At 45.7% G+C, this 27355-nt stretch overlaps 1 protein-coding gene and 1 pseudogene across 1 annotated transcript; one reads left to right on the top strand and one right to left on the bottom strand.

Annotated features, from left to right (window-relative positions):
* The first annotated feature begins 6350 nt into the window (after window positions 1–6350).
* Window positions 6351–7081, top strand: LOC144250290 (neurexophilin-1 pseudogene; annotated as a pseudogene).
* Window positions 7082–12286: 5205 nt separating this feature from the next.
* LOC144250371 (cytochrome P450 2B1-like) lies at window positions 12287–26051 on the bottom strand. Its single transcript, XM_077793101.1, has 9 exons — window positions 25881–26051; window positions 24696–24858; window positions 24405–24554; window positions 22805–22965; window positions 19360–19536; window positions 18666–18807; window positions 17292–17479; window positions 16965–17106; window positions 12287–12764 (listed from the first exon to the last, which is right to left on the bottom strand). Exons 1-9 carry the CDS (start codon window positions 26049–26051, stop codon window positions 12583–12585), a joined length of 1476 nt encoding a protein of 491 aa, XP_077649227.1. The 3' UTR covers window positions 12287–12582.
* Window positions 26052–27355: the final 1304 nt, after the last annotated feature.

Here is a 27355-nt window from a genome sequence, read left to right as displayed (position 1 = left end):
TCGGCCCCTCCCAGGGCCGAGCAACAATACGGGGAATTCGAGGAGAGGTTGCACAGTCACTGGCGCCGACCAGGACAGCCCGCGATTTTTACCAGAACCGAGATCGCAGACAGTTTTCTTAGGACATTCAAAGACAGTTGAATTAAATCCTGAAACAGGGCCAGAGCAAACCCCTACTGGGATTTTCCGGCCGCTTCCTGATAGTACTATAGGTTTAATTTTGGGACGTAATAATTTAAAGGGAGCCATTGAGGTGATACCTGGTGTGATAGATTCAAATTTTAAAGGACAATTAAATGTTACTGTAAGGTCCAATTATGCCCTAAGGCTCACTCCAAAGGATACATTTGCCCAATTAATATTATTACCCTGTGACTCAGAAAGACACCTGCCGGTAGATTCAGTTTCTAAACCACCGGACAGAGTATACTGGTCACAGTTAGTATGACAAGAACGCCCTTTATTAGAACTTAAAATTAATAATAAAAATTTCCTTTGAATAATAGACACAGGGGCTTATATCTCTGTGTTATCTAGTAGATTCTGGCCTAGGAACTGGCCTTTGCATGTAGCACCAGCTAACCTAGAGGGAATAGGACAGGTTTCACAGCCTGCTCAAAGTGCCAACTATCTCCCTTGGGAAGTTTCCAATGGGAACAGTGGAGTATTTAAGCCTTATGTGTTAGAGTCTTTACCAGCTAACCTATGGGGAAGAGATATTTTAGCCAAAATGGGTTTGTTATTAGTTACTCCAAACTCTATAAGGTCAGTTGAGGAAGTTAATCAGAGGTATTTTCCTGGAGATGATAAGGAGACCCTTCAGGAAGAGTATCTGTTTACAAGCCAGTCTCCACGACAAAGATTAGTAAATGCTCCAAGCCAAAATTTTTACTAGGGGCCCTGAGTACTTCCCTGATCCCTAAGACAGCTGAAAAAATCACCTGGCTCACAGAGGAGCCTATATGGATTTCTCAGTGGCCCATCTCAGGGGAAAAGCTTAAAATAATTCATAGATTAGTGGAGGAACAACTTCAGGCTGGTCATATTGAACCAACACTTAGTCCTTGGAACACACCTATTTTTGTTATTAAGAAAAAGTCAGGAAATTGGAGATTACTACAGGATTTAAGGGCGATAAATCATGCAATTCGGCCTATGGGATCATTATAGCCAGGACTTCCCTCCCCCACAGCCATCCCTTTGGATTATAGCTTGATGGTAATAGATTTAAAAGACTGCTTTTTCTCTATAAGGTTACATCCTGGAGATTGTGAAAGATTTGATTTCACTGTCCCAGCAATTAATTTTAAGGAACCTGTTAAAAGATATTGCTGGAAGGTACTCCCCCAGGGAATAACTAATAAGTCCTACACTGTACCAAAAATACGTTGACCAGGCGATAGATCCCATCAGAAATAGCTTTCCTGATGCATATATTATTCATTTTATGGATGATATATTATTGGCTCATGCTAATCCAGAGGTACTTTCAGAAGTTTTTACTCAGTTAGAGACTTTGCTTACAACAATGGGTTTATGTATAGCTCCTCAAAAAATTCAAAAAGTGTCTCCTTTTCAATATCTAGGTCAGATAATTCAAGGACGTACAATCCGTCCTCAAAAAATCTTCAGATAAGAGTTAAGGAGTTACATATCCTTAATGATTTTCAAAAACTATTAGGAGATATTAATTGGCTGAGGCCATCCTTAAAACTAACTACTTCTGAGTTAAGTCCTTTATTTCAGATATTACAAGGAAATCCCTCTCCAACCTCTCCATGTCAGCTAATCTTGGAGGCTAAAACAGCTTTTAAAAAGGTGGAAAATGCAATTAAAAATGCACAGCTTACTAGAATTGATCCTAAAGAAATAGTGTATTTATTAATATTTCCAACTGAGCATACCCCAATAGGAGCCTTATGGCAAAATTAGGAGTTATTGAGTAGATTTATTTATCCCACTCCCCTCAAAAAACATTAATTCCTTTTCATGATTCTATAGCTCAATTAGTAATTAAAGGTAGAACTAGGATATTACAATTAATTGGATCTGAGCCTGATATCATAATTATTCCATTTTCTGTTCAACAGACTAATTGGCTTTTTCAAACTTCTAGCTCATGGCAGATAGCTTTTGCTGATTTTCCTGGCCAGATAGATAGCCATTATCCTCGTGATAAGATTATACAATTTGCATCATTAACGTCACTTATTTTTCCAAAGATTGTACGTGCACATCCTATAGATGAAGCTTTATCGGTGTTCACGGATGGTTCTAACTCAGGTAAAGCAGGTTTTTATAGTCGTGTTCACACAGAGGTAATACAAACTTCTTATACTTCTGCCCAAAGAGCAGAGCTTCAAGCTCTGATTTGTGCCTTAGATTACTTTTCAAATGAGCCTATTAATATTTATTCTGACAGCTTATATGCAGTCGAAGTTACCAAAAATATTGAAACTTCAGTTATTGGGTATACTTCATCATAGGAGTTATTTGAATTATTTCATAATTTACAAAAGACAGTGCTAATGCGAAAGTACCCATGTTTCATAGGACACATACGTGCCCATACTAATCTTCCTGGACCTCTAGTTTCAGGTAATGACAAAATTGATAAGTTAGTAGCTTTTTGTCAACAGATGTCTTCATATGACTGTGCACAAGCTTCCCATTCTTTGCATCATCAAAATGCTTCTAGCTTACATAAAAAATTTAATATTACCAGAGAACAAGCTCATCAGATTGTAAGCCAATGTCCTAAGTGTGTTATTCACACTCCATCTCTGCCATCAGGGGTAAATCCCTGTGGATTAAAACCAAATCAGATATGGCAAATGGATGTAACTCATATTCCTCAATTTGGTAAGCAACGTTATGTGCATGTCATAGTGGACACTTATTCTAGATTTATTTTTGCCACAGCACGTACTAAGGAAAATACTCAACATGTAATTTCTCATTGCTTAGCAGCTTTTTCCGTTTTAGGGTGCCCTATGCAGATTGAAACAGATAATGCTCCAGCTTATGTAAGCTCTTCTTTTCAACAATTTTGCCAAGAGTTTAAAATTAATCATAAACAGGAATTCCTTATAACCCCCAAGGTCAAGCCATTGTGGAACGAGCTCATTTATCTATTAAGCTTCAATTACAAAAATTAAAAGGGGGGAATAGGGTTGTGACTCCCCAAAATAGCCTCAATCATGCCTTGTTTGTTTTAAATTTTCTAAACTGTGACGCAGAAGGTCACACTGCTGCTGAGGGACAAATGTCTCCCTCAGTAACAGGCTCTTTAGGCAGAGTTTTGTGGAAAGATTTACAGACTGGTCAGTGGAGAGGTCCAGATCCGGTGATGATGTGGGGCAGAGGTCACGCTTGTATCTTCCCAGAAGGCGCTTTCCATCCTATTTGGGTGCCTGAACGTGCTATCAGACATGGAAGAGATAGAACCCAGATTCAAGCGACTGAGGGTCGACCCGGAGGAGCCCCTACCCAGAAGGAGGAGATATCAGAAAAGAATGAAGAAAGACCAGATTGAACCAGCCAAAAAGCTGATTTCATGGGAACACGTGAAGAAGCTAACAACCCAGGCTTCCCGAATACTTCGACGCCTAGGAAAAAGCAGGACCCCAGTGATGATGGTAGCAACAGTAATTGCCCTGCTGGGTTGTCAGGTAAAGGGGAATCAAGTAGACACTTACTGGACATATTTCCCAGATCCACCCCTGGTACACCCAGCTCTGTGGACTGGAGAATCTATTCCAGTATTTACTAATGACTCATTTATGATGGGAGGATTTACAGATACTCACATTACTCCCAATCATGTGACTAGATTTAATTATTCTGGCTACAGTGCCCAATTACCTTTGTGTTGGTCACATGATAAACATGCTGGCTGTCTGAAAGTATCATTCGAAGAAAAGACAGCGATTGGTAGACCAAGACTGACAAATAATTCTATTTATGGGGACTTAAGACGTAATACTAGATCAGTAATTAAGATGGGACTTTCCCATAACAAGCCAGTCATTTCTGCAAAACCTCCATGGACACCCCACTACCCAAATAGTTCTACAATTGAGATTGGCACCTTTCCTAGATGGATGGATTGTGTAAATGCCTTTCCTGTACAACATAAGGTGTCTAAAGATAGTAGGTATATTTTAGACTGGTCTCCAAAAATTGATAAGAGACAATTACGAAGAAATTCTGCTATGACACCTGCAGGATTTGTTAGTAATATTTTGACTTATAGTGAAGGAGGTGTTCAAAAAGATATTTGGCGTTTAATTGCTGCCTCAGAATTCTTACATTTTACAGATAAACCTTTATCAAAATTTGTCGGCAAGAACTGTAAAGAGGGATCTTGCTATGGCTTACAAGCCTGTGTCCAATCTCCTTATGTTTTAATTATTGGAAATGTAAAAGTTAAATGGATAGATGACAGATATATTGTTACTTGTAATAAATGTAACCTAACCAATTGTATTACTAGGTATAATGGAGGAAAAGGAGTGCTGATACTTCATCAGCCCTCTTTCGTTTTATTACCTGCTAATATTTCAGAGCCATGGTATGCTGATGCTGGTTTACAAGTCTTGCAGCAAATTCATGCCCAGTTAGCAAGACCTAAATGTGCTATTGGAATTATAATTGTTGGTGTTTTAGCGCTGGTCTCTTTTATTGCCTCAACTGTCTCTGCGTCTCTGACATTGTCTCAGAATATTCAGCATGCAAAATTTCTTAATAATTTAGCTCAAAATACTTCCAAGGCTCTGCATAATCAAGTAAATATTGATGAAAGGATTGAAACTAAATTAAACGCGCCTTAGAGGCGACTGTTATAGACATAGGTAATGAACTTTCAGCCTTAAAATTTAAAGAAAGGCTTAAATGCCATGCTAATTATAAGTATGTGTGTGTTACAGCTGCCAAGTACAATGCTTCTCTCTGGGATTGGGAGAAGGTTAAAAACCATTTGTTAGGTATTTTGCAAAATAGTAATAATAGCTTGGATATTCTGGAACTTCATCACCATATCCAAGACATTCAAAATAATAGAGCTGATTTTTCGGATCCTTCTTCTTTGGCTAACCAAATATTGAAGGAGTTGAATGGATTCAACCCTGGAAATATTCTTAAACACTCCGCTTGGTACATTATTGGATTATTGTCTTTGCTGTTAATTCTCTTTTGTGTTGTAACCATAGGATGACGAGTCTTCGGAGCAAGAATACAGAAACTCCAGAGAGTGAACCCACGCCTCATTGTTAAGAAAAGGAAAGGGGAATGTGTGGGAAGCCATCCTGACACGTGACTGGGCGACCCCCGGTCTGGGCCTGAGGCCCTCTGGCTGTGTCGGAAATTTCCCAACCCTTTCCTGATGAGAGAACCTGTCCGTATGGGGGTGTGCCTGACCACTGACCCCAGGGGCCCAATCACTGACCCTGACCTTGGAGTGCAGCCCCCCCCTCAACCTTCATTGGATGGAATTCTCCCCTGAATCTCTTGTTCCCCAATAAAAAGCTACTCCCAGGCGTGTTCACTCTCTCTCTCCTGCTAGCCCTGAGTAATCCTTGCTGCCCTGCTGGGCGGTTAGAGAAGGGAACCAGAGAGGGGAGCCATCTAGGACCTGGCAATAGAAATAAGGTAACTGAGTCTGTGTGTTTTATTTCGATCTCTTCTAGCTAACTTTTATGCCAAGAACCTCATTAATGAAACCATTGCGCTGGTCGAATGGTGGATAAAGGAATTAGGATTTGTACCTCTTTCAAAGTCTTAAATGATTCCTTTGTAACTGGTTAAACAAACAACTGTTATTTAAGTTATACAATATTGTTGACTTCCAAAATATATGTGACTCGGTATATGTATGTATCTGAGAGCTATCTAAGCCTTGCCTAAGAGTAATGTAAAAGTTTATAAAATGAAAGTTTATGTAAGTTTCCTGACAAGACAACCCATAAGTGCTCTCTTTTATATATTGTATCTGATACAGAAGGGCCACATTGTCATTTGAAGATCTGTCTTATATATGTTTGCTTTGAATAAGTCTATTTCTGACCATTAACACTGTTTCCTAACTGTAAAAGAGATTTAAGGCTATGCTTTGACTTTGGTTCACCTATGCAGGCCTGTGATTATTGTTACTGTACACTCTGGATTCTAAATTGTACTTTAAAAGTTAAAAATGATAATAATAAAATAAGAAAATTTTTTAAAGAAAAAAATCAGGCACCATAGGCTCTCTCTGCTTCCTGGATGTCCTGTCCTGAGCTGCTTTCCCCCACCATGCTTTTCATCATGATGTTCTGCCTCCCCTCGGCCCATAGCTATGGAGTCGGCTGACCATGGACGGAGCCTCTGAGACTGTCACATGTGCCAATTTCACAAATGGTGGAAACTCAGAACTTCTGAAGTCAAGAAGCTACAAATCCACACTAAAGCACATGTGGACAGAAAGCAGTGATCAGTTGTCCATCAGCCGACTCCTGTCACAGACTATTCATGACAAGGAAAAGGATGCAGATTTGGACCTATGATATGACCCCCAGAACCTCCGTCTGAGCAAGACTCCTGGGACTGGCTGAGGAGATCCACAGATGTTCAAAAGCCTCAGCCCAGGGCTAAGAAAAGGCCCAATGTAAATAAGGAAAAGTTTTTAAAAAATGGGGCGATTTTCATTCCAACATCAAAAACAACAAAGATGAACCTGTTGACAACTGGGGGAATTGTAGATCATAGCCATGGGGCATTTAGTGCTTATTTGGGGCATAATTCCACTAGTGAGGGATTATAACTGTCAGGTCAGTGCCTCCTACAAAAATTGTGGGATTTGACTTGGCTCAATAAATGTGATGGATGCCAAAGATCCCAAGTCACTTACCTGTCATGTCAAATATGAAAGGATTGACAAGTCTCTAAGAACTCACTCTGCAACAACAGCTCTTCAAACACCTGTTACCAGGAGCACACCCAAGGCCAAGTGCCCTGGCTCTGCTCCAAGCCTGTCCAGGGGCCTGTATTTACATTCCCTTTTATAGTAGATTATAGGCGAGTACAGAAAGTGTCCCCACTCTAACTGTCATGTGGGACCCCCCCCCATGAGGACAGACAAAGGGGTGGGGCTGAATACTGAGGAATTAAAGATCACATGACAGGGCTGTTGTCTCAAAGAAGTCACAGCTGTGGCCGGGAGTGTATCTGCACGGCTGTTCTTGTCTGCGTCAAAGACACTCGTGGAAAGCAATCTGACGTCACCTCTGCCCAGTCAGCTTCATCTCTCAGTGTGGTTGTAAGTCACCACGGGTTTTTAAAATTTATTTTTATTGGTTCTTTTTATATTTATTGGTTCTAATACATAACATTAGTTTTCATGTTGACAAAATTATGAAAGCATGGAATATAACTTGTTCTAATTCAGCCCCAGTACTTCCCCTTTCCCTCCCCTTTACGCCCCCTAGAGGGAAAGGGTTCTCTTCCCTCTACTCTACTGATCTTTTGCTATTAAAGTTTTTTTTATTTAGTATCTTACGGATGCGCATGATGGTGAGATTGACTGTGTGTATATATACAGGAAAGTCAGGTCAGATTCCTTCCACTGTCCTTCCCTATTCCATCCCTCCTCCCTTCCCTTCATTCCCCTTTGTCTACCCCACTGATCGTACTTCTATTCTTTTTTTAATCCCCCCTGTATTTTGAATCAGCTTCCACATATCAGAGAAAACATTCAACCTGCAACCTTCAGGGACCGGTTCATTTGGCTTAGCATGATAGTCTCCAGTTCCATCCATTTACCAGCAAATGCCATAAAGTCTTTCCTCTTTATGGCTGAGTAGCACTCCATGGTCACCATAGATTTTAAAGTCACACTTGAGAACACACTCTTAAGATACACAAACACACACTCATCTATCCCCTATCAAGAGGACTTTCATTGACTCATAATGATTCAAAATAATCTATCATCAAAAGGACAAACTAAGCAGAAAATGTTTCTAACACTCACTGCTCTGGAAATTTCTTTGAAAGTCTTCAGTTATACTAATTAATAATCCCCACTGAGGCATTCCTGAGCTTCAGGTAGCTAAACTGGTAAACACTATTGCATTCGCTTATTAATATGCAAAAAAGTGATTTTAGAGCTCTGTATTCTTTATTTTATGAACACAAAGCGTAGCCACTTTTTTCCAGCATACAGTAGGCACATTCAAGGTGATACAAAATGACTCTTCCCCCTCTCCCCCCACAGTGGAGGGAGGCTGTTTTCAGTAAAGATGAGCAAACATTTGGAATTTACATGTGGGAAGACATTGGGATTACAGATTTCATTGCCAATCATTGGATATTTGCAAAGTTGAGATGTACTAAGGGCACTTAAAACAAGTTACAATCCTTATATAAGAAGGGAAAGGCCTGTCTTAACTTTACTACACATAGGGTAACAAATTCAATATCCTACTCTTCATTTGTTTGAATGGTTTGTATTGTACGTAGTTTAACCAAGTGTTATTTGAGCTGCTTATTAATATTAAATTGTTCTTGTCTTTCTACTTGTTATTGGTTCAAAAAGGAATTCATTTAATCAATGTAGCTGTGAACTCCATTAAAAAGATCAGTAGTGTCCAAAGCTCATATTCAGCTCAAGTATTACTGAAAGCTATGTAGATATATTATTTATGGAAAAAACAAAATGTATATAAAAATAAAACAAAGTTGAGTTCAAAAAAAAAAAGAAGGCACCTCAGATGCTGGCAGGGGCCTTGTGGGCCTGTTACTCAGAAGTCAGAAGCAGGGAGAGATTAAATAACCGCCTCCCATTCCAGGATCAGAACCACCGTGCCTTCCTGCTCCCGAGCTCCGGACAGGGAACACCAGGTCCCATCCCAGGATCCACCACCCAGATTCCTGGCCCATCCTGAAATCGTTGACCTCATGTGGCGATAGAAGGAGCTGAGGATGGTGAAGGTTTCCTTCCGGAAACTCTGCAGACGTAGGAATTTGGGGTCCTGGTAACTAAAGCGTTCACCAAAGACAATGGTGCAGATGAGGTTGGCCGTGATGGAGTGAAAGAGGAGGGTGGGGTCCGGATAGGTCCCTGGGGATGAGAGGCCCATGGTGGAGGTCTGCCTGTCCCTGCATTGCACTGTCCTCCTGCGTGACTCTGACCTGGCTGGGCCATCTTCACTTGCGTGGTTGGTTTCTGTCACTTGGCCAGCGTCTTTCATGGGTCTTTCAGTCGAGCTCTCTCTCTTCACACCCCTCTCTCTCTAGTGTTTCAGGGTCTGTCTTGGTCTCACTTTCTTTGTACATCAGTGTCTTTCCACCTCTGACCCTCTGTGAGGCTGTCCACTCACTTTTCAGTGCCCATCAGTCCTTGATTCCCGTCCCCTACACCTCACTAACCCTCTGTTTCACCCCTGATTCTAGCTTTAGCTTATTCATTTATAAATCTGTTCTTTGGATTTTCTCTTTCTAGATCTATCTTGGCCTCCCTGGCTTTTATGTCTTTTTTTGTTTTTTGTTTTATTTTGTTTTCTCTCTCCTCTCTCCCCGCCCTCCTCCTCCCTCCCTGACTCCTCTGTCTCTGTGTTTCTCATTCCCTTTCCCTTCCCTGTGTCTCTGTCTCCCTCTCTCGCTGAATCTGTCGGCATCTCCCTGTCCCTGTCTCTTATCAGTCATTTCTTCCTCCCTATGTCCCCATCTTGAGTCCCCATGGGGCTCATCCTGAGGTGTCCACAGCTCCTCCACCAAACTCTGAGCCTCCTCCTTGAGTCACTCCTCAAAACTCCACTTCCCCCTCCCAAAGTCCTCCATGGTGATCAGACAGAACCACTGGAGGACTTGCCAAGGCTTTCCATTGACAAAGCTCACTCCTGATTGGGGGGGCACAGAGGGAGATTGGGAGGACTCGTACTCCCCCATGTCCCCCCAGTCCCCACCCTGTCCCCCAACACCAGTTCCTAGAATATGGAGTCAGTGATGGCAATGAGCCCTCGGCTGGAGAAAGCCTCAGCTTGACCCACTAGAGCCTCATGCATGACCTCGTATCCACACAGGCTGATGGCAGGATGGGGTCCCAGTGCCCTGTGAAGATGTTCCCATATTTCTCCCCCAGCTCTGGAGACAGGGTCCAGACCTCACTATCGAGCACAAGAGAAGCGTCTTCCCCACTCCCACCTGAATGACACCTTCCAGGGGATCCTGAGCCCCGCTGGCTGTAGCCTCATCAGGGAAGAACCAACCCTTGAACTTCGTGCTTTGTCCAAGCCTCACTCAAGCCCTTCCCCAATCATCCTGTCTCAGCTTTGCCAAGGACTGTGCAATCTTTTAATTTTAGGAATAGCACCACTCCCCACACCCAGCCTCTCCTCCCCCACTGCAGGACCAAACTCAAAGCCTCAAGTCTGATACCTCTCCAAGCCATCCTCCTCCCTGCTTCTCCCCAGAACTCCAGAAGCTTCTCTATGGGGCATACTGGGCCAGATCTCTGCTGAATGAAGAGAATTCCCAAGCTGCTGTGAGACTTTCACCCCATGTTGGACCTCGAGCCGCCTTGCTGCCTTGAGCTGCTCCTCCTCCCCCCACCCCCCTCCTCACCGTCTGTGGTTGTTGGAGGAGGGTGTGCCAGCACCCTACCTTGGCAGAGCTCCTAGCAACTCTTCAGGGAGCCCGAGGGAGGCAGGCACTGCGCAGGCCACATGTTTAGTCCCAGAGCCAGCTTCCCATTGGCCACAAGCTGCAGGGAGACAGCTCCTGGAATGTGTCACATGTCCCTCAAGGACATGCCAATGAGTGGGATGTGTCCAGGCTGGTTTCAAGTGGCTCCATTGCCAAGTGGCTCTCAGCCATTTTCGTCAGGGGATGGCATCCAGCATGAGAGGTGAAGAGACCTGGCAGGCAGAATGGGGGCCTCCCTGAGCCCTTTGGTGGCAGGAAGTTATTCTGGGTATTAAAAGACAGTGACCCACAGAGGTGACATGGTCTGATGGCAGAGGTCTGGTTGGGCCTGGGGTGGGTGGAGGGGTGGCTGATGTTGTCCTTTATCCACGCACACCCCACCAGGTGTTTTGAAGGCCCGTCAGAGGCCACACTGCTGGGGCGCTCCGAGGGCAGCAGTGAAGGAGACAGCAGGCTGTCCCTTCACAGAGCTGGCAGTCCCTCTGAAAAGGTGCCTGGGGACATGACCATCAATAAGCCATGGGCAAAATGGTGGGGTCCCCTCCTGACGTGGGAGGTCAGGTTTGGATGTTGGTTTGATTTCAGAAGATTTCAAATAAATATCCAGGGATCCAAGGTGCCACCGTGGAATCGTGCTGCTTCAGGACACGTGGGCTGAGGAGGCCCCTCTCTGGAGAAAAGCCGCAGGGACAGGCAGCCAGGAACAGCAGGGGAGGACCATGGGGGCAAGACTGCGTCTGCAGTGTGGGGGACCTCGAGGTGCTGTGTGAAGAAAAAGAACCCGACACACGTGACCACACGTCGGACGATTCCTTTATGTGAGACGGCTGGACCAGGCAGGTCCATCACACACAAATGAGATTGCCGTTTGCTGGACCTGGGCCAGTGGGACTGAGGATGGCTGTTTAGTAGGTGCAGGGGTTTGGGGAGGAGCGACGTGAACATCAGGAACGAGATGGTGGTACTTGTTCACCAATGGGAATGAACTAAATTCTACACTCCAAATGGTCGATTTTGTGTTGTGTTAATCTATCTCAATGTAAATATATACAGGTATACATATATATGTATGTATGTATATATGTACATGTATATGGAGGAAGGCTCTGTGGGGAGGTTTGGGTTCTAGAGCCAGAGTGCAGCCTGGCTCCTCCACCCGCTAGCTCTGGAACCTCAGGTGAAGAGGATCTCGCCTGTCCTCGAGTACTGATCTGTAAAATGGGCATGGTCACCACGCCCAACTCAGGGGGCTGTTGGTAAGAGGCCTTAAGAGAGGGCTTCCAGGTTTGGGGTTGGAAAGCCAGTAATCCAAGTGGCGCAGGAGGATTGCAAGTTCAAAGGCAGCCTCAGCCACTTAGCGAGGCCCTGAGCAACTTAGTGCCACCCTGACTCTAGGGGGCCGGGTAAATGTCCCCGAATTCATTCCCTGTTCCCAAAACAAGAGAGAGAGGACAGAAAGAGAAAGAGGTCATATGTGACGCCCTTCAGCACAAATGATGGAGCACAAGGAGTGGATAAATGGGACAGTATTTATTCTGAGCAAGGGAGAATTTATTCAGCATGAGCTGTGTCCTGGGAGGCAGAACTGCAGAAGGACCTACTGCCAAGTTACTATATATACACCTAGAAAGGTACTTGATTACCTTCAAGGTTGGTTCTGACTTTTGAAATTCTATGAATAGGGGAAAGGAGTACACCTGAGGGCCTGGGAAGAGCTACAGCATGATGAAGGAAGTAAGACTACAGAAAGGACCTTCCCATGTTGATGCAGACAAGGACAGGGAAGATGCAGGTCCACAGCAGGTCTCTCAGACACAGGAAAATGTGGAGGCCATCACAGTCATTCTCTACAGGGGTAGAAACAATGACCCTGGATCCTTTGGCCCTTTTCCCTCAGCCCATTCAGTGGGGCAGGAAGCGGATCTGGTAGGTTGGGGGCAGTTTGCCCACACCACTCTCCCGGGGAGTGAGGTCGATGTCCTGGGGAGCCACGGGGCTGGCCACAGAGAAGTTCTGGAGGATGGTGGTGAAGAAGAGGAACAGTTCGTTGCGAGCGATGCCTTCACCAAGACAGACGCGCTTCCCTGTGGGCACAGAGGATCACCGTGTGGGCTCGGGGCCAGGGCACATGCTTTGCCTGCCATACCCCAAAGCCCAGGCACCTGTGCATTGCTAAGGATTTTCACAGGCTTAATCTTTAACCTGTTGGACTCTTCAGGATAAATGTCCTAATCTTCAGCTAGTGGATCTTCATGTTGATTGTTATAGGAGAGAGTTTATAGCTATTGTTTGATTTTCAAAGGGTTCAGTGGCCTCATAGGAGATAAGAACCCACTTATGTTTGGGTGTGTCAGTGTGTAGGTATGTATGTGCATATTTCTGACTTGACATTTTTAAAGTTCTTCTTTTCTCACGAGGAGAATAGTACTTACCAGGCACTAGAAGGATGACTAAAGGTAAAGATGGAATTTGTAGAAATTCCTAGACTAACACCTGGCTTGCCCTAGGAATCCTACAGGTATAGTTATTGCTATGTCTGGATCTAAGGACCAGTGTGTCTGTGTGTGTGTGTGTGTGTGTGTGTGTGTGTGTGTGTGTGTGTGTGTTTCTGGCACTCTGTGTTATTCAGCATGAGCTGTGTCCTAGGAGGCAGAACTGCAGAAGGACCTACTGCCAAGTTACTATATATACACACTATACTATATGTCTGTCTCTGGGTTTTCTTCTAGTTTCAACCTGAAATCCACCAGCTTCAAAAATTCTTCCCCAAAAATTATTCATGAAGTTGTGAATGGGACCAATGCCCATTAGCAGGGTTTCTATGGATTCCCTCAGATGGATACTCAGAGGGGTTTGGAAAAACCCCTCTTATTTCCAGACCAGAGGCTTAGAGAGGAAGGAAGACAGAGACCGCCTGAAAAGTCAGGCAGGGACGCAGAGCGCCTCCAGGTGCTTCAGTCCTTGCTCATCTGCAATCTGACCGCCCTGGGAAGCCCAGTGGAGGGCAGGATTCCAGGCATCCACTGCACCTTTCAAGCTGCTGCAAAGTTGTGCCTGCTTGGATGCATCTGGCAAGGGGTCTGTGTTCTTTTGGCATTTCCAGATGTCAGGAGATGGGACCTTGGAAGTACTCAGGGCAGGTCTCTGGGAGGGTTCTTCTCCTGGAACTGGCTGGGGATCCAGATCTTTCCAAGACCCTAAGGCCTGTTATCTTCTCTCAGCACACCCTCCCCCTTCTTGGCTCCTTTATTCCAACACTCTTTTGGTTCACTTTGCTCTTCTTTCGCCTTGGGGCACTCTGCCTCTGTCTTGGTCTATACCTAAGAAGCACTGTTTTGTTTTGGTTTTTGTTTGTTTTATCCATTTTACATTTTCTTCTTCACTCCTGTCTATCCATTCTCTCTCTCTCCTTCCTCTGTGGTCTCAGGTTCACTCTCTGTCTCTAACAGACTGTCTCCATTCCCTCTCTTTGTCTAGTCCCCGTCGCTTCTCCGTTGCTTAGCTCTGTTTCAGTCCTTACTCCTCTAAGCCTCTCTCACTCCCTAAACTTAGGACGGGGCTACTGGATGGGGAGCTGACCTTCACCCACCACCCCACTGTTCCCTGCTCTCACTGAAGACACAACAAGGACCCTGAGGACCACATTCCACAGAGCCAGGAGCTAAGCCAGAGCCCTGGGCCTCTGAAGTCACTGACAAAACTCATAATTAGGAACTTGTTTCTGGGGCCTTCCTTCCTTCCCAAACACGAGGAACCTGGATGTTGGGGTTTCCTTGGGTGGAGCTTTCAAGTTAAATCTGGCCTAAACCCCACTGAGTAAACTGCACAGTAACTTAATATTAACCAAAGGGCAACCAAACCGAGACCACATTCCTGGAACAAATAACCAAGCCTCAGCCAATCCCAGCGCTGCGCTTCAGCCAATCACAAGCTGCCAACTGCTCAGACACGCCAAAGGCGGCCACGTGGACCAACCTCTGGACCAACCCAGCTGTTTCTGCTATTTGGTTCCTTTTTCTGTCTATGTCGCTACCTGCCCATGCAGCTGGGTGGAACTCTCTAAAGCTTCACCACTGCAGGATGTGGTCCAATTCGTGAATCGTTACTTTGCTCAAATAAACTCTACAAAATTTACCTTGTCTGAAATTTTCTTTTACCAAACCAGAGTGTAGAGTGGGAACAGGTCCAAGTGTGTCCAAGATGTTCCCTAAGCCGTGTAAGTAGACCCATGCCTGTAATCCCAGAGGATGGGGAGGCTAAAGCATGGTTGTAAATTCAATGCCAGCCTCAGCTACTTAGCAAGGCTGTAAGCAATTTAGCGAAACCTTGTTTCTAAATTGAAAAAATAAATAAAAAGGGCTGGGATGTGGTTAAACATTCCTGGGTTCAATCCGTGGTACAAAATAAAATAAAATAAAAGATTTTCCCCAGACCCATTGCTCACAGATCAATCTAAATTTCTCCCCAGCCCTCAAGGCCCTTCCTGGCTGAGCTCCTCACACTCAATCCCTTTCCTAATCTACACCCGGAGCTTCTTATAGTTGTTCTAATGAGCCACCTAACTCTGCCCTGCTGTTGCCTCCCCCTGGAACCTTCTTTCCCGAAGCTGATCAACACTCGCCCACCAGGCCTCGGCCTGGAAACCAGTTTCTCAGGTGAGCTTTTCCTCACCTACCCACCAAAATTAATATTTCCTACTTTGTGTTTCCAAATAACGCCAGATTATTAACGATACTAAGTGCCCATCGCTGACTTTGTGCCAGGCGAGTCTAAGTGCCAGGCATTTAATAATATAATAAGATCATTATTTGGGGACAATTTGATGAATATCCTTCTCCCCCTGGAGCAGGAATCGTATCTGTATATGATCTGGGTTCTTTTATACTTTTATTGATGCATTATAATTAGACATCAGAGATTCACTGTGACATATTTATATGTGCACATAATGATCTTGGTTCCCAGGACTTCTCTGTACTTCCTTCCTCCCTCCCCCTGGCCACCTTCCTCTTTTTTAATATTATTTTTAGTTGTAGATGGACACAATACCTTTATTTTATTGGTTTATTTTTATGTGGTGCGGGGGATTGAACCCAGGGCCTCACGCATGCTAGGAAAGTGCTCTGCCACTGAGCCAGAGCCCTGTCCCCACCTTCCTCTCCTTTACTGGTTTCCCCTCTGTTAATTTTTTTAGTTGTTGTATTATAATTATAGATCAAAGTGGGGTTTGTGAGTTTGTACATGCACAGAGCATAACTTGGTCAGTTTTATTCCTTCTGCTTCGCCCTCTGCCTGGATCCCCTTCCTCTGCTCTACTGGTCTCACTTCTGTTTTCATGAGATCACTTTTTATTCCTTTTTTTACCCTGTAGTTTCCACATGAAAGAAACATTTTACCCTTGACTTTCTAAAGCTGGCTTATTTCATATAGCATAATGTTCTCCAGTTCCATCTGTTTATCAATTTACCAGCAAATGATATTATTTCATTCTTCTGTATGGACGAATACACACACACACACACACACACACACACCACATTTTCTTTTCTTTTTTGGTACTGATATTGAACATTGAACTCAGGGGTGCTTAACCACTAAGCCACATTCCCAGTCCTTTTTTACATTTTATTTACAGAAAGGGTTTCACGGAGTTACTTAGGACATTTCTAACTTGCTGAAGCTGGCTTTGAACTTGCAATCCTCCTGCTCAGCCTCCCAAGCTGCTGGGATTAGTCAAGCCTTGCAACTATATGACATTTTCTTTATCCCTTTATCTGCTGACAGACACCAAGGCAGGTTCCATAACATAGCTATTGTGAATTCTGTCATTATAAACATTGGTATGCATTTATAGCTATATTATGCTGATTTTAGTTCTTCTGGATGAAAACCAAGGAGTGGGATAGCTGGGTCATATGGAGGCAATAGGCTAGGGATGAAACCTCTCTGAGTTTTTAGCTGCATTATCTTAGCCCTTTAGTAAGCACTGGGCTTGGAGTCATGCTAACAAATACTTTTTGGTTGTTGATTTTTAAGAAAACGACTTTGCTCAGGTCTAGGGATTTTCCAACATTTGCCCAAGGTCCTGCTTATCAAGGCGAGCCTTGGAACATAATGTCACTTCTCAAGTGTCCTGGCGGGATGGTAGTGAAGATGGAATGGGACAGTACAGGTAAAGCAACTGCAATATGCTGAGTGCTCACAAAACAAAGACCTATCATTGCCTGGAAGAGCAGATGGGACCTGCCCCTGGTGTCTTTGAAGGGATCCCAGGTCCAGCCTACCTGCCGAGAAGGGGATAAAAGCTTCATTTTTCTTCAGTGCCCCGTTGGCATCCAGAAAGTGGTCAGGGTTGAAGGTGTCTGGTTCTTTAAAGTAATGCGGGTCGTGGAGAGCAGAGCTCAGGAAGGGGTACACGTCAGTGTTCTGAGGAAAGGTTGAAAGATCAAGAGACAGTGCCATTCCTGGCCCCACGAAAAATAAGTAAAGTGATAAAACAAACAAAAACAAAAACCAGGGGCCCTGCCGAGAAACGCACAGGAGGTTGAAACTAGGGATTAAGTGAATCAAGGACGCCCACGGAGAGCAGACCCAAACCCAGCTGGGCTCACCTTGGGGATGAGGTACCCTCGGAAGACAGTGTCTTTAGTGACTATGTGGGGCACACCAATGGGGAGGAGGTCTCCAAATCTCTGAATCTCGTGGATGACTGCCTCCGTATATGGCATTTTGGAGTGATCATCGAGGGCAGGTGGCCTGTGTGAGCCAATCACCTGTGCAATCTCCTCTTTGACTCTCTCTGCACAGAAAAGGGGACCAATGAGCTCTGTTTCAGCAGCGAGGCTGTTCTCTGTGGACCACTAAGCCACAAAATTCCTACAGCAAGGCTCAGATCATTGATACCCTCAGAGCAAACAGCTGAGGGATGGGAAGAGGGAGATGCAACCAGAACTCTCAACATTTGAATTCTATTGAATGTGATAAGTCATCTCCCCCGTGCACAGGTACCCTGTGTGTACACAAACACACACACACACACACACCATGATTTCACAGGCAATTTTAGATGAAGGACTCCAAGCTAAAAACCTGTCAAACCCATCCCTCTAAGATGAATAAAAAATATCTAATATTTATCCTGAGTGCATTACAGGTGAAGCACTGTGTTAGGTCCTCGGGAACAGAACAGTGGAAAAGACCAGTGGTGAATCCATGAACAACAGAGAAAGAAATGGCCACCTACATCAATCCTATCAATAATAAATCAATGCCTGAATGTGAAGATTAATGAATGAATGAGCAGACCAATGAATGGATGATGTATTCAAATTATCAAGGTGGAAAAATTAATAAATCCATTAATAATGGATCTTGGACAAAAAATAAACCTTATGAATCACTAATCACATGAATGCTTGATTTATGAAGTAATAGATGAATAATTAGTGGAGGTATGCATAAATAATGGAGAAAATGAATGCATAGATTAAAGGATAAATAAATGAGGGATGAATAAATGAATTATTTACTTAATGCAAGAAGGATGGACTGAAGACTATTTGATGGAATGATTAAGGAATGAGACTTAGTTCAGGGAAGGATGGGTGGATCCACGCCAATGAATGAGCCATGAATCAATGACAACAGTCACTCAACTATCATTGTCTGAAGGTCAACTCATAAATAAAGGAATGTGAATGTCCTTGGATGAATCATGGATGAAAGAATCAGGGAGTCTCAATGTATGCAAATCAATAAAAGGTTGGATAAATAAATGAAGGATGACAGAAAACCTTGGAAGAACAAGTCAACAGATTCTACGTTCACCACTGGCCCACAGCACGGGCTCAGCAGGAGACCACCCTGGGCCTGCCCAGCTCCTGAAACAGAGGTCAGGTTGCCTCCCATCCATGGAGGACCCCAGCCCAACCTCTGCAGCCAGGAGGAGATCAGAGGACCCTCCCCACGCGCTCTCCCGGGCCCACCTGCCACGTGAGGGTACTTGAGCATGAGCAGGAAGCCGTAGCGCAGAGTGGTGCTGGTGGTCTCGGTGCCCGCGAAGAAGAGGGACAGCAAGGTAATGGTGAGGTTCTTGTGGTGGAACTCGCTCTGCAGGTTGGACTTCTCCTGGGCCCAGAGGTGTGGAGAGGGAGGGCAGGTCAGGGCCTGGAGCCCACTGGGGACTCGCCTGTCCCCCAGGCCTCTCTGTCTGTCTCTGGGTCTCCCCCCGGGGTCCCTCTATCTCAGCAGGGCCAACCCCGAATCTCTCTCTCTCTCTCTCCTCTCTCTCTCTCTCTCTCTCTCTCTCTCTCTCTCTCTCTCCTCTCTCTCTCTCTCTCCCTCCCCCTCTCTCTCTCTCTCTCTCTCTCTCTCTCTCTCTCTCTCCTCCTCATGGCTCTGCCTGGCTTGGTGTCTCTCTCTCTGTCTCTTTGGCTTGTTTCTGGATTTTGTCCCCAGTCTCTTCCTGCCTCTAAGGGTCTTTTCTCCTGTTTCTTTTGGTCCCTGTGTGTCCCCATCACCCAGCGCCCCTCCCCTCTCCCTCTCCTGTCAGTCCCCCTCCTCCTTTCCCTGGTCTTCCTCCCCCCAGCTCCTCCCCCTCCTCCGTCCTTCCCGCCCCCTCCCCCCCACTCCTTTCCTCCAACCTCCCTCTGACCCCCCACCTCCCGCCCCAGGCCTCACTTTGTCCATGCGGAGCAGGTAGGCGTCGATGAAGTCTCTGGGGGCGCTGGGGTCCAGGGTTGCTCGGTGCTTCTCCACACTGTGGCCGATGAAGGTGAGGACCTCCTGCAGGTTCTCGTAGACTTGCCTGTGGGTGCCGGGGAAGTACTTCAGGACGTCGGAGAAGAACTCAAACACCTGCAAGAAGGAAGGGGCAGTGAGGAATTCCAGGGCCTAGCTAGCAAGTCACGTGGAGGGCAGCCAAGCAGGGCCCCAACGCCTCTGTGGGGAGCCTCTGTCTCTCCCCCCACACCCCTTCTCTCTTCACCCTCTCCCTCCTCCACCCCTCATCAGAATCAATCTCTATCCCCAGTCTCTATGTCTTCTCTTTTTTCCTTTATTCTTTCTCCCAAGCCCTCATTTTCTTTTTTCTTTTCCTTTTTGATTTTTTAAAAATATGTTTGGCACCTTGTAATTATACATATCAGTGCGATTCACTATGCCATATTCATACATGCACAGACTCTAATTCGATCAGTTTCATTCCCCAGTACCTTCCCTTTTGTTAAGGTCTGTAAATAAGTCAAAAATAACACCTGGTATTTTGCCAGAGAAATGTTAGAGTTCGTAAACAAGTCTGGATGGTGCCTGGCAAAATGTCAGAGGGAGTGGTTTGAGAAGTAACAAAAGCTAGCCATTAAGTGTGGAGATTCCTTATTGGTTGATTGATGTATCTAGTTTATGCTAATTAAGATAAGCTGTGCAAAATGTTTAAATAGCTCTGTTGTCCTACAATAAACGGCTCCCTCTCCTGCTGTATCAATCTACAGAAGTTGCTCGTCACCCCCCAGCACCCTTTCTCTTCCCTTCCCTCCCCATCCTCTTGCTCTACTCTGCCCATCCTTTTTCTATTGGTTCTACTATCATCTTAATTAGGACATCATGATTTATATATACATGAATCCTTGTATGATGTTTGTACACAGAATTAACATTATTCAGCCCCCAGTACTTCCCCAATCCTCCCCTTCTCCATACCTCCCAATCTTGTCCCTCTACTCTTTTGGTACTGGGCATTGACCCAGGGGCACTTATCCATGTAGAGACAGGGTCTCACTGAATCGCTAAGTGACTCACTCTGGATAAGTTGCTGAGGCTGGCTTTGAACTCCTGATACTCCAGACTCAGCCTCTTGAGATACTGAGATTATAGATGTGCACCACCACACCCAGTTCTTTCTTCTGTTTTTTGAGAGACACCCTCGTTTTTAATATCTATTCTCCCCTGCCCTTTGGCTTCTACACACGAGGAAAAAAAACATTCAAACCATAACTTTCTGAATCTGGCTATGTCACTTAATTTCTCCCATCCATCCATTTACTTGCAAATGGCATAACTTCATTCTTATTTATAGCTGAGTAGAACTCCATTGTGTATAGACACCACATTTTCTTTATCTTAGTCTGTTGATTGGCACCTAGGCTAGATCCATAATATGACTATTGTGAATTGCACGTCTATAAACATTATTATTTATATATCACTATAATATCCTTATTTTAGATCTTTTGGATACATACCAAGGAGTGGGATATCTGGTTCATGTGGTGGTTCTCTTTCTAACCTTTTGAGGAATCTCCATACTGCTTTCCAAAGTGGTTGTACTAATTTTCATTCCCACCAACAATATATGAGTGTATCTATTTCCCCACCTCCTCACCAGAAATTATTATTATTTGTATTCTTGATGAATGCCATTCTGACTAGAGTGAAATGAAATCTCAGTGTAGTTTTCATTTGCATTTCCCTGATTGCTGTGGATGTTGGACATTCTTTCATGTATTGGTTGGCCATTTTTATTTTTCTTTTGAAAATGTTTATTTAGATTTTTTGCCCATTTATCAACTGGGTATAGTTTTTGAGTTTTTTATATATTCTGGGTATTTATCTTCTGTCAGAGGAGTAGCTGGCAGGGATTTTCTCCATTTTGTAGGCCCTCTCTTATGCGCTTTAATTTCTTTGCTGTGCAGAAACTTTTTAATATGGTGGCATCCCACTTATTGATTTTTGGTTTCCTTTCTTGAGCTTTAAGGGTCTTGTTAAGGAAGTTGGTTCCTGTGCCAATATGTTGGATTTCTGCCCCTAAGTTTTCTTCTAACAGTTGCAAAGTTTCCTCTCTAATTCCTAGGTCTTTGATCCATTTTGAGTTGATTTTTCTGTGCTAAACATGGAGATCTAGGGCCTGGGGTTGGGGCTCAGTGGTAGAGTGCTTACCTAGCATGTGCAATGCACTGGGTTCGATTCTCAGCACCACATATAAATAAAAAATAAAGCTCCATCAACATTTTAAAATAATTTTTAAAAAATAGAGATCTAGTTTCAATGTTCTACATATAGATACCCAGTTTTCTTAGCACCTTTTGTTAAATTTATATATTAACATATATTTTTGTCACCTTTGTGAAGGATCAGGTGACTGTGTCTGTGTGGATTTGTCTGGTGCCTTTCATTCTGTTCCACTGGTCTTGGTGAGTGTTGGAAGGCCAAGACCATGCTGTTTCATTTCTGTCTCTGCAGTATGATTTGAGACCAGATGTTGTGATGCCTCCACTGTGGCTCTTCTAATTCATTATTGCTTTGGCAATTCTGGGTATTTAATCTTCCAAATGAATTCTAGACCTGTTTTTCCTAGTTCTGCAGAGAATATCACCTGGTGTTATGGTTTAGATGTGGTGTCCCCCAGAAGTTTGGAGGAGAAATTATTGGGTTATAGCCTTAACCTAATCAGTGAACTAATCCCTGGTGGGATTAACTGAATGGTCATGGGAGGCAGGTGGGGTGTGGCTGGAGGAAGTGGGACATTGGGGGTGTGGCTTTGGGTATATATTTGTATCTGGAGAGTGGAGTCTCTTTCTCTGCTCTCTGATCACCATGTGACCTGCTTCCCTCTGCCACACTCTCCTGCCTGTGGCTCCTGTCACATCTGGAGCCCTGAGCAACGGAGCCTGTTGTCTATGGATTGAGACCCCTGAAACCCTGAGCCCTTAAATCCTTAAATAAACTTTTCCTCCTCTACAGTTGTTCTGGTCAGATCTTTAGTGAGCAGCAAAAAAAAAAAAAAAACTGATTAAAACACCTGGCCTTTTGATGGGGACGGCATTGAACCTGGAGAGAGCTTTCAGTAAATGACCACTTCGACCATATCAATTGAGCCTGTCCATGAACAGCCACGCCCTAGTTTCTTAGTCTTTCTGACCCTGTGTTTCTCCCTCCCCTTCCCTCCCCTTCCTTTCTTTCAACCTTCCTACCCCGTTCCCTCTCTTCCCCTCCAGGAATCAACATCCTTCTCTCTCCCTGTGGTCTCTGTCCTTCTTCGGGCCTAAATCATTTCTTTGCCCCCAGAGATGACCATCCTTTCCCACCTCCCTGAATGTCCCCCTCGTCCTCTTCTCCTCCTGCCACTGACCTGGCTGGAGAAGGAGCTGATCAGCGCGAATGACTGATAGAACATGTCCAGCAGCCGCAGGAACTCTCGGTCTTTATAGTCAAAGCGTTCTCCAAAGACGATGGAGCAGATGATGTTGGCGGTGATGGACTGGAAGAGGAAGGTGGGGTCCAGGAGGGCTCCTAGGAGGAGAAGGCGGCAGGTCACAGGTCACAGACTCCAGAGCCTGGGGACAATCTGGCTGCTGCCCCGTCTCTCTGTGACTGTCCACCGCTGCTCCAAAATAAAAGAATATTTGTAACAGCTTGCACTAGACAGACTGTCAGGCCCCACTCTTAGAACTCACATATTCTTTCAGTTTTCACCAAAACTTTGTAAGGAAGATGCTCTTCTATTATTACCTACCACTTTACAGTTGGTCAGACAGGTCGAATAATGGAAGGTTGCACAGCTTCTTCTTCCTGAGAGCAGCATTCAGACCCAGAGACAGAGCGTGCTGTTGGCCACTCCCCTGCCTCTCTTCTGGACCCCATCTCTGACTGTGTGACCTCCTAGAGTCAAGTCCTTGGGGCAGGGCTGCAGAGCTGAGCTCCATCAATGCCTTGTGCAGATTTAGAAGCCCCAATGGCTGCACCCCTCACTCCCACACCCAGGTAGTGTCTTCTCTGCACCCCGAGGGCTCTCTGGTCTTGCTTGAATCATTCTTCACTTGCTCCCTGAGGCCTGTGCTTGGCAGGTGCAGTGCTGGTCTCTGATGCCGGGAGGGAGGGGGCTGGGAGCCCAGGAACCTCGGGTGAGTGCGACCCCTGTCTCTGGATCTCACCTGCTTTCGCTCATTCCTCTGCAGACCTTTCTTTGAGGTTTGTCTCTCTGTCCCTCTAATTTTCTGTCTCCAATTATCTTCCTTTCTTTTTACCTCTCTCATTCTCTTCCCCTCTGTCTCTCATCTTTCTCTTTCTTTTTTCCATCACTGTCTCCTTCTCCTTCCCTGTCTCTGTCGCTCTGTTCCTCTGTCCTTCTTATCAGTCTCTCTGTCCCTGTCACTCCTTCCAGGCTCCACATAGATGTCTCAGAGTCTCCTGAGAAGTGTGGCTAAGAGTGGTGATGAAGGCCTGGTATAAATGGGGTGGACGTGCTGATAAAGGGCCTGACACCTACAGGCCACATAATGAAGAATCTAACATCACCAGAAGTGTCCTGGGGCTGCCCCAGAGCAGAACACAGCCCCTGCCTCTTTGCTTGCTGGCATGTCACCCAAGGAAAGAAAAACACAGTTCATTATTTTCCATGTCTGCCAATCTGTTGTTTCTCTTTGCTTTCTTTACCTGTCCTAATTTTGACTTTGACACATATGATCAATCCATATATTGATTTCCCTGAACACAAGTGAATGGCAAGAGTATCAGTCTTTCTTGGATGCTAAAAACTTCACATCTCTTTCCCTAACTTTCTTGGTTTCTTACTTCCCGTCTCCATCTCCATTCCCATCTCTCTGTTTCTGTATCTCTGTCTCTGCCCTTCTCTCTCTGCCCACGTGTACCTCTCTGTCATTCTGTTGCTGTGCACCCCACATCCCTCTCTGTTCCACTGTCTTTCTTTCCTGTGCATCCCTGGGCCTCACCCTTGGATTTCCTCAGCTCCTGCACCAGACACTGAGCCTCCTCCTGAATCCGTTCCTCAATGCTCCGCTTTCCCATCCCGAAGTCCCTCATGGTGGCCAGAGAGAATCTCCGAAGGGTTTTCCAACGTTCTCCATTGGCAAAGGTCACACCTGGGGATGTAGGAGAGGCGGGTTGCAGAGGAAGTTGGAAGGAGTCTGGCTGTCCCCACCCCTTGTCCTCCCTTCTCAGACTCCCCTTCCCCAGGTCCCATCTTCCATCCCACCCCATCCCAGGGACTTCTAGGTCCTCACCGTATTCCTGGAAGATTGGCTCAATGATGGCCAGTGTTCCCCGACCAGAGAAATCCTCAGCTTGGTCCACCAGGGCCTCCCGTATGGCCTCTGTCCCACACAGCATGACCACTGGCTTTTGTCCCAAGTACACGGTGAACACATCGCCATATTTCTCTCGAAGCTGCCAAGCACATCCACACCAGGGTTGATGTTAGTCCATGCACACCTCCGTTGTTAACCATGAAATGCTCAGATGCAGATTGGTCCAGAGGTGTCTCCCACAAGACCCTCCTCCCTCAGCCGCCAGCCCCCTTCCCAGGACCCAGCCACTAAGGGGTCAATGCACAGTCCAGGCAGGTCCACTTTGATTCGTTGGGCACTAAGCATCCACATGCTTCAGTATTTCTAATGCCATCCTGCCTGTGCCCTTGAGTCTGGCCACATCTCCTGCGCCTCTCAAAGAATCTCCTGGGACCCAACTGCTTTCCGCCTCCTGACCATTTCCTGAGAGGACGACTCTGACCCACCCACTTGGCAGACGTGAAGGGACAGTGATGGCCTTCTAGCCTTGCCCATGAAATGGTAAAAGCCATCGTATCAGCCACTTGGGAAACTGCTGGGCAGTACAGTCACTTCTTGGCATCCACAGGAACTGGCCCCAGGACATCCCTGGAATACCAAAACCCCTCGAATGCTAAAGTTAAATACTTAAAATGGTGTAGTATTTGCATATAATAAATGTTCATCCTCCAATGTACTTTAAATCATCTCTAGATTACTGAAAAACCTGGAGGAGTATATTGCGTCCATCCCAGGCCTGATTCAGGCCAGCCTCTGCTCCCTCTTGTTGGCAGAAATAATATGCCCTGGACTGGTGCCACCCTGTTCCTCTCTTCCAGGGATAGGCAGGCACCCAAGGTCACAGCCGAGAGTGACGGAGGACAGCAAAGGTCTGCACCATCCACACACCTCTACACGGCCACCCGCCCCCTCAAGGACAGTGCCCCTCGCACAGCTCCAGCTGAGCAGGGATGCCTCTGGCCATCTGACCACTCTCCATCAAGATTCAGGCTCAGGCCCTTCACACCAGCCGCCCCCACCCAACCCCTGAGCTGGAAGGAGGCCTGGCTCTTCCTGCTGAGGGATCCCCAAGTACAGAGGCAGCAACCAGCCCACCGCAGGGGCCCCGTCCATCTGTCTCACCCTCAGGAAGGAATTGAGCAAGCCTCCTCTCTGTAGCTGCAGAAGGTTCCCCAAGAAGGGCAGAGGACGGGGGCCTGGCGGGAGCCGGCCGCGGACCTTTGGGCGGCCCCTGACCAGCAGAAGAAAGAGGCCTGTGAGCAGAGCAAGGAGCAGGAGGACACTGAGCTCCATGGTCCTGGTCTGACCGCTGTCCACCAGCTGCAGCCTCAGCTGGACCTTTTATCCTGAGCCTCCTCCCCACCCTGTTATGCAACCCCATCTGCTCCCCGCCTCCCACCCATCACTGTCCAACTGTCCATAGTGTGAAGGTAGCAGATTGGGGCTGAGTGCTCACACTTCCTGCTTGCTTGATCCCGCAACCCGCCCCCTCCCTAGATGTTGGTAGTGAATCTGGGAAAGTGATACCACAATGCATGGGGCAGGGGCTTGCTGGTGTGTGTGTGTGTGTGTGTGTGTGTGTGTGTGTGTGTTTTCTTCTGTAGGTGTGTGTGGTTGAGCGTGTAGCTGTCCACAAGATTTGTCTGCTTGTTTATACTGGCCTGCACTTGTCCATGCCTGCTTGCCACTGTGTGTGTGTGCTTGTGTGTTTTTGATATTCCCAGCGACATTTCCTATGCCTAAAGGGACATTTTCTTCGTGAAGGTGCTGGTGTGCGTTTCTGTGTTGTGACAACCTGCACATCATCAGCTCATCAGTAGCCTGAGCTTACATCACAATTTCTATGTCCTTCACCTCGCCTCCTCTCATCCCCTGGCCGCAACACCATCTCACATCACAAGAAGGGTGAGCACAGTACAGTGGGATATTTTGAGAGAAAGGCCATACTCATAATTTTCATTACAGTCTGTTATTATAATCATGTAATGTTTTTCTGTATGCTACTTTTGTTAATCTCCTACTGAGCCTAACTTGCTAATTAAACTTCAATACAAATATTTGTAAATCAAAGTGTCTACAGGGTTCAGCAGTATCCAAAGTTTCAGGTATCCCCGAGTTTGCTACGGATGCATTCTATATGCTGCTCCGTATAGATCCCAAAGCTGCGATCTCTTAAGACTGTCAAGGTGGCAACAAATATCAGCACGAACTTGGGCGGGAACATTCAAACCATAAGATGGCTCCAGGTTTCTCTGGCCACTCTGCTCCAGTCTATCTCTCCTTTGCTGTGAGCCTTCACCCAAGTGGCTTCTGGTGTGGTCAGTCCATATTTGCCAAATATGAGAGTAAGGGTTTCCATCCCTGCACCCCGTGTTGGCCTGGGCCCACTCTCTACCTCTCTGTTTTAAGGGGTCCTCCCAGGACAGGGACGTAGCTCAGTGGTGCAGCACATGCCTAGTCCTGGGTGGGATCCCTGGGTCTGAAATCATAAAATAAAGTAAACGCACCTCCTTCTCTTTAGGGGGAGTGAGGGAAGAGTGAGAGAGGATGAAGCAGCATTGTTCTTCTTAAAAATTGTTATTTATTGGTTCATATTA

The sequence above is a fragment of the Urocitellus parryii genome, chromosome 15 (assembly GCF_045843805.1).
Source record: "Urocitellus parryii isolate mUroPar1 chromosome 15, mUroPar1.hap1, whole genome shotgun sequence".
In the NCBI taxonomy this organism is placed as follows: Eukaryota; Metazoa; Chordata; class Mammalia; order Rodentia; family Sciuridae; genus Urocitellus; species Urocitellus parryii.
This window is presented reverse-complemented; position numbering and strand designations above follow the sequence as displayed.